The 7,446-nt window shown below is 37.7% G+C and overlaps 1 protein-coding gene across 1 annotated transcript in view; it reads right to left on the bottom strand.

Moving 5' to 3' along the window:
- HIATL1 (hippocampus abundant transcript-like 1) overlaps positions 1-7,446 on the bottom strand; it is a 74,702-nt gene that overhangs the window by 32,139 nt on the left and 35,117 nt on the right. The window contains exon 4 of the mRNA XM_006872591.1: positions 1,275-1,402. Within this exon, the coding sequence (XP_006872653.1) occupies positions 1,275-1,402 (128 nt within the window). The remainder of the gene's footprint in view (positions 1-1,274; positions 1,403-7,446) is intronic.

Genomic DNA, 7,446 nt, shown 5'->3' with positions numbered 1-7,446 from the left:
TTTACAGGAGTAGAAAGCCTCATCTTTCTCCCGCGGAGCGGCTGGTAGTTTCGAACTGCTGACCTTAAGGTTTGCAGCCCGATTCGTAACCACTACACTAAAAGAAATATCAGAGAATATTTCATAAAAATGCTTTGCCTGGTAGTTTTAAAATAGTCTTTGATGGTCACCAGGGGAGCATGGTAGCTCTGTAAGATAAACACCATACTGCAAACCACAAGGTTGGCAGTTTGAGCTTACCAGTCACTCTGTGAGAGAAAGACGAGGTTTTCTGTACCTGCAAAGATTTGCAGCTTTGAAAATCCTATACAGGGCTGCTGTAAGTTGGAACCAATCCAACAACACTTAATAAAAACAACAATTATGGGTCCCAACAAATTTAGAATTTTACAAATACTGACATAAAAATCCCCATTAGATAATCAAATGTGAATCTTTTTACATGAGTCACAGAAGTAAATCCATTAATAGCATTTACAACAAACAAACACTTCCATGCTTCACAAGAAAGAACATTTTAGCAAAAGGACACTAACAAAATATCATTCTCTGGCCTCCAGTCACAACTAAGTAATAATTTACTCACAAGTTCTGACCCACAATCTCCATCTTTGGTAAAAAACCAAAAACAAATTAAAATTAATATTATGATTTACAACTAAGGAGCTCTGGTAGCATAGTGGTTACGAGCTAGGCTGCTAGCCTCAAGGTCAGAAATTCAAAACTACTAGCCATTCTACGGGAGAAAGATGAAGCTCTGTACTCCCATAAAGATTTACAGCCTTGGAAAACCTATGCAGGGTCGCTATGAGTCAGAACCAACAACACAGCACATCACCACCACCACCACAACCACCACCACAGTATACACAAAAGTTTACTCCAGTCTTGATATGTTCATAGCAGCACTCCAAAGCAATGAGCTGCTAAAACTAATGATTTTCTAAGTTGACTGAACAACAACAGTGAGTTACTGGACTGAACTTAGATCACTGAACTCATGGCAACAACACTTATCATTATATGTTATTTCTATTTCTTCAACTGAATAAGTAGTCTTAGACTTCATTTTGTAATGTCTTATTTTCCACATTTATAAAATGGGCCTTAGGGCAATTATGTAGGCTGGCTTCCAGGATTACCAAAGCATTAAATTAAACACAAAGGTACGACTACTCTGATGAAGTGATTAGTATGTGCTATGTAGATGTAGTGTTTTAATATACACATAGCTCATGACAGGTCATGAGGGCAGAGGGAACTGACCCACTCACCATGGACTGATTCTCATCAGTGGGATTGGGAAACAGGTGAAGAAGACTGTGCCAATGAGAAAGGGCTTTCTCCCCCACACGTCAGACAGAGCACCTATGAGGGGGGCACTCAGGAAAGATAACAGGCCCTAAAGAAGACAAAAGAAGTAACAGTTAGATTTATCATTTGATCCCCCAATTACTTACAGTTCTTATTTTCTAAATGCATTAGCTGCAATTCATTTTAAAGGTCTCAGAACAGAATTTGAAACAATAAACACAAACTATTTGTAACTGCAAAGTGACTTTGTAAATTCTCCACCACTCATCTGTCAGCAGTTTGTTGTAATGTGGTAGCTTGTGTTTTGCTGTGATGATGAAAGCTATGCCAACTGTATTTTAAATACCAGCAGGGTCACACATGGTGGACACGTTTCAGCAGAGCTGCCAGATTAAGACGGACTAGAAATAAGGAGAGTAGAACCACTTCTGAATGGTTAAGCATTGAAAGTGTTGCAAATAGTACCAGAACATTGTCTGATCATAATAGTACCGGAAGATGAGCAGAGTTTGGAAGGCATTCAAAATACAACTGGGAAAAAACTGCCTCCTCAAAGTAGAGTTAATCTTAATGACACAGATGGCGTTAAGCTTTCTGAATTTTTATTTGGTGATGTGACACAACTCAAAATGAGAAGAAACAGCTGCAAGCATCCACTAATAACTGGAACATGGAATGTACAAAGCATGAATCTAATTAAATTGCAAGTTACCAAAAATGAAATGGAACACATAAACATTGATATCCTAGGCATTAATGAGTTGAAACAGACTGTTAAGTGACATTGAGTCGGTTCCGACTTATAGCGACCCTGTAAATAGGGTTTCCAAGGAGCAGCTGGTGAATCTGAACTGCAGAACTGACCTTGCAGTCCAGTGTTTAATCCCACAGCACCACACCAGGACTCCTGAAAAAGCAATGGCCATTTTTAATCTAACATAACAACAACATTGTAAACACATGGTTTACTATGTCGTTAAGTCAGTTCTGACTCATAGTGACCCTGTCTATGATTTCCAGAGTGGCTAGGTGGGTTTAAACTGCTGACTCTGCTGTTCAAACCAACCTTGCAGTCCAACTCATTATCCTGCAGCACCACACCAGGACTCCTCACTATGCTGGGAATGACAAACTGAAAAGCAATGGCATAGCATTCATCATCAAAAAGAACATCTCAAAATCTATTTTTGAACCTCAATGTTTTCTGTGATAAGATAATACTCATCATATGCTTGTTCTGTTGTTGTTTTGCTAAGCACCATTGAATAGATTCTGCTCCACAGCGACTGTGAACAGGGTTTGAACCGCTGACCTTGTGGTTTACAGTCCAGTGCTTATCCACTGGTGCCATACCAGGTGTTCAAAGGAAGACCATTTAATACCACTGTTGTTCAAATTTAGGCACCAACCACTAAAGCCAATAATGAAGAAATTAAGAATTTTACCAACTTCTTCAGTCTGAAATTGATCAAACATACAATCAAGATGCAATGATAATTACTGGTAATTGCAATGTGAAAATTGTAAACAAAGAGGAGGATCAGTCGTTAGAAAATATGGCCTTGATGACAGAAATAATGCTGGAGATTATATGACAGAATTTTGCAAGACCCTTCTTAAACAACATAAGACTATACAACTGAAACTCACCAGATGTAATACACAGGAATCAAGCTGTCTATACAGTGCGAAGAGAAGATGGAAAAGTTCAATACCATCAGCCAAAACAAGGTCAAAGGCCGACTGTAGAACAGACTATCAATTATTCATATGCAAGTTCAAGTTGAAGAGGAAGTAGATTAAGTACATGAGAGCAAAAATATGACCTTAAGTATGTCCCATCTGATTTTAAAGACAATCTCAACAAGAGATTTGATGCATTAGACATTAATGACAGAAGAATAGAAGAGTTGTGTGATGACACCAAGACCATCATATATGAAGAAAGCAAAAAACCATTGCAAGGAAAGGGGAAAAGAAAGAAAAAGAAAAGATCAAAGTAGATGTTAGAAGAAACTCATTGCTCTTGAATGCAGATAAACTAGAGGGAATGGAAGAAATGAAGCAAAAGAGATATTTCTGCCCATTTCAAAGAAAGATGACCCAACATAATTCAGAAATCATTGAACAATATCATTAATATCACATGCAAGTAAAGTTTTGCTGAAGATAATTAAAAACCATTGACATGGAGCTGCCAGAAATTCAAGCCAGATTTAGAAAGATATTATTGTTGATGTCATATGGATCTTGGCTGAAAGCAGAAAATAACAACAGAAAGATATTTCCTTTGCTTTACTGACTATGCAAAGGCATTTGACTGTGTGGATCATGACAAATTATGGATAGTAACATTGAGAAGAACTTGTATTTCAGAACATTTCATTGTGATCATGCAGACCAATAGACAGCTGTTCAAATAGAACAAGGTAAAGGTTTAAAACCTTTTCACCATTAATTGTTCAATCTGTATTCTGAGCAAATACAAGAAACTGGATTTATCTGAAGATGTACATAGCATAGGGACTGGAGAAAGAGTCATTAACCGTCTGAAATATGCAGATGGCACAGCCTATCTTGCTGAAAGTGAAGAAGACTTAAAATACTTACTCTAGAATATCAAACAGTACAGTTTTCAGTATGGATTGTACCTCAATATAAAGACAATAAAAATCCTCACAAAAGAACCACATTGCTAAATGGAGAAAAGACTGAAATTGTCAAAGACTTCAATATGCTCATATTCACAATCAAAGCTCCTGGAAGCAGCAATCAAGAAATCAAACAACCTACTGTATTAGGTAAATCTGCTGCAAAAGAGCAAAGATATTAGTTTGAGGATTAAGGCACACTTTGCCTAAACCATGGTATTTTCAATTACCTTATATGCCTGTGAAAGGTGGACAATGAATATGGAAGACTGTAGAAGAATCAATGTATTTGAATTATAATGCTGTTGAAGAATAATGAAAGTATCATGGACTGCCAGAAGAACAAACAAATCTGTTTTGGAAGAAATATACCAGAATGCTCCTTAGAAGCAAAGACATTGTTATGAGGGATCAGTTCCTGGAGAAGGACATCATGCTTGGAAAAGTGGAGGGTCAGCGTAAAAGAGGAAGACCTCCTACAAGATGGACTGGCACAGCAGCAATGGGCTCAAATGTAACAACAACGGTGAGGGTGAGACACAGGACCGGGTAGTGCATAGGGTTGCTATGAGTCAGAACTGACTCAACGGTACCTAACAGTAGTAACAAAAATTCTTACAAAATTTCTTAGTGTGCTGTTCAAAAGGGATGAAAAGTTAAAAACATTTTTTTAAAGGCTTGCTTTTCAGAATAAACTAGAAAAGAGAGAAGATATGGAAGGAATATATATACCCACTGCTAGTCCTTAAGATGAATATACACCAAGCATAAATGAGAAGCCAGGAAACTCAATTCATTTCATAAATCTTTCATAAATCTGAACTACTTATCTAACATGTACAAAGCTCTAAGTTAACTGGTGCAGCAAAGACACCTAAATGAATATAAGTCTTCTGCCCTCATAGGGTCTGTAATCTAAATGTATGAATAGGATGAGTATTCATATACTACATTCCTAAAAGAAGATTCTCTGTCAATCAATGTAAAGGTTATGTATATCTGCCTAGAAAGCAATAGTACAAGTTGAACAGAGTTGAAGTAAGGGAAAGGGAGTTCGGTACAACACCATATGTAAGCAAAGGAAGAAAGTGACAGTTACTACTTACCCACTATTTGACAGTCACTGTACTAGCTGTCTATTTTCATATAAATTACTAATCTGTCCTCAAAACCCTGCTAGTTAGATGGTTACAGTCTGCCACACAGACACTGGTGGTATCACAATCTCTCTAGCTTAGTCCTCACTTCATATGCTCTGTCTGCACACACACAGTCACTAAACCAATTGCCTACTTACTCATAGTAACCCCATGTGTAACAGAGAAGACTTGTGCTTTATGGGGTTTTCAATGGTTGGTAGACCACCAAATCTTTCTTCTACATTATCTATGTTACCTACATTATGAATGACTGCTGTCCAATCTCTTGCTACTAGGAACCTTGCTTCTGAGATCTGTGACTACAGTCAAATGGAACTTTTGGATATTTCACAAGCACATCATTCCCTACAAACCTGACTATCCTCTCACATTTCACCCACCTTGGGGAAGAAGGCATTCAAAGCTTTTTCCTTCTAACATTTCACTCCCCACTGGCTATTTTTCAGGCGATTCTCTCTTCTTCAACCTCTCCTCCCTATGACAAACTTCAGCTTAGAGGCCTTCCACATTTTCTGACTGGATTAAATTGTTAACAGCCTTCTTACTGGCCTGATTCTAATCCTGCTTCCCATTAAACTGCTCCTGACATATTCATCAGTAGCAAACATTAACTCTTTGATCTCTTTTTAAGAATCTGGCCATTTTCCAAGACCCCAAAGATTAATATAAACAGCTACTCTTATCTTTTCAAGCAGAGCTAGACACTCAAAGTTTGATCCAAAACAAACAAATGAACTTATCCAGATCTCTTCTATTACAGTTATCACATTCAATTATAATTACTTGCTATTTGCTTATCTTTGCAGGATTAGAAATTAAAATAAAGTCAGAGGAATGAGGTTTCTTTTCATCTCTTTGCCCCTAGTGCCGATCACCGAAAAAACCCGAAGTCAAACCTACTACCATCATGTCAATTCTGGCTCATACTAACACAATACAAGGTTTCTGAGACTGCAAAACTTTCTCCCACAAGGCAGCTGGTGGGTTTGAACTACCAACCTTACAGTTAGCAATCCAGTGTTTATCCTACAGTGCCACCAGTGCTCCTATCACAGGACCTGGCAAATATGAGCTTTAAAAAATGTTTGGTGAATTGAATACAACTTTTAAGAGGAAATCAACTCACGGAAGTTTCCAAAAAGGAACAGGATTCTGAACTCTATCAGCCATTCCTTAAAACCAGGTTGCATGGTAGAGACATGTAAACTGAAGTAAGGGGAGCTGAGAAGAACTGAAGGGTGAGAATGTAAGCTGAAGAGGCATCATTTTTGTTTCTTCTGAAATTTAAATTAACCCATGTCCTAGGGATCAACTCTTGGAATTTCTGAAGCAGAATGAACTTCAAGTGTATTAGGTTTGTTTTCCTATCAAGAGAGAGTAACAGGTTAAGGATGAAATGCTTTGTCTTTAATTCAGAGCTAAATGACCATAGACGCAGACACAGCTCAAATTTAGGATTTTATCTATGGGGTTCATAAAGAAATTTAACCAGGGCAAAAGAAATGGAAAATCCCCAGAGCACCTTCAAACAGTTAACAAAAACTTTTAGAGCAAAATTTAAAAACAAACCCTGAAAAAGTTTTTGGATAGTACTGACTTTAGATTTCATACACTAATATACAGAATGTATGCCAATTTTAAACAAACGTTATGAAAAGGTCATGCATTAGTTACATTTAAAACACATTTTTATAGAAAAAATATGATTATCTTCTGTAATTGTGTTGTTATCGTTAAGTGAGTTGGTTCCAACCCATAGCGACCCTGCATGGGATTTCCAAGAAGCGGCTGGTGAGCTTAAACTGCTGACCTTGCAGTTCAAACAACTTTGCAGTCTGGCACATTACCACACAGCAGTTAAAACCCACCAGCTACTGCTCAGAAACCCTATACAGGGTCACTATGAGACAACTTGATGGCACTTAATAACAACAACATAACTGAGCAGGATATCTTATACCTTGATGATTGATTGAACAAGTGCTTTGTTATCAGTTGTAGATCACAATTTACAAATGAGAACAAACTTTCTAAAACTTAAAACCAGTCTGACATCAAAGTCCTATCCTTCATCTGCAATACTCATATTATGCAAGCACAGCCTGACAAGTACTAGGTTAAACATGGCCTCAGGTGTGGATGGCAAATTGAATCAAAAGGTCATTTTAGTGTGATTAATGTGATTAGCTTCTCAGTCTAACTAGGTCTTGTTGTTGTTGTTGTTGTTAAGTGCCATCGAGTCAGTTCCGACCCATAGCGACCCTGTACAGGGTTTCCAAGGGTGTAAATCTTTACGGGAGTAGAAAGCCTCATCTTTCTCC

This window comes from Chrysochloris asiatica, unplaced genomic scaffold, assembly GCF_000296735.1.
Source record: "Chrysochloris asiatica unplaced genomic scaffold, ChrAsi1.0 scaffold00205, whole genome shotgun sequence".
Classification (NCBI taxonomy): Eukaryota; Metazoa; Chordata; class Mammalia; order Afrosoricida; family Chrysochloridae; genus Chrysochloris; species Chrysochloris asiatica.
The sequence above is the reverse complement of the archived record's forward strand: the minus strand, read 5'-3'. Positions and strand labels throughout refer to the sequence as shown.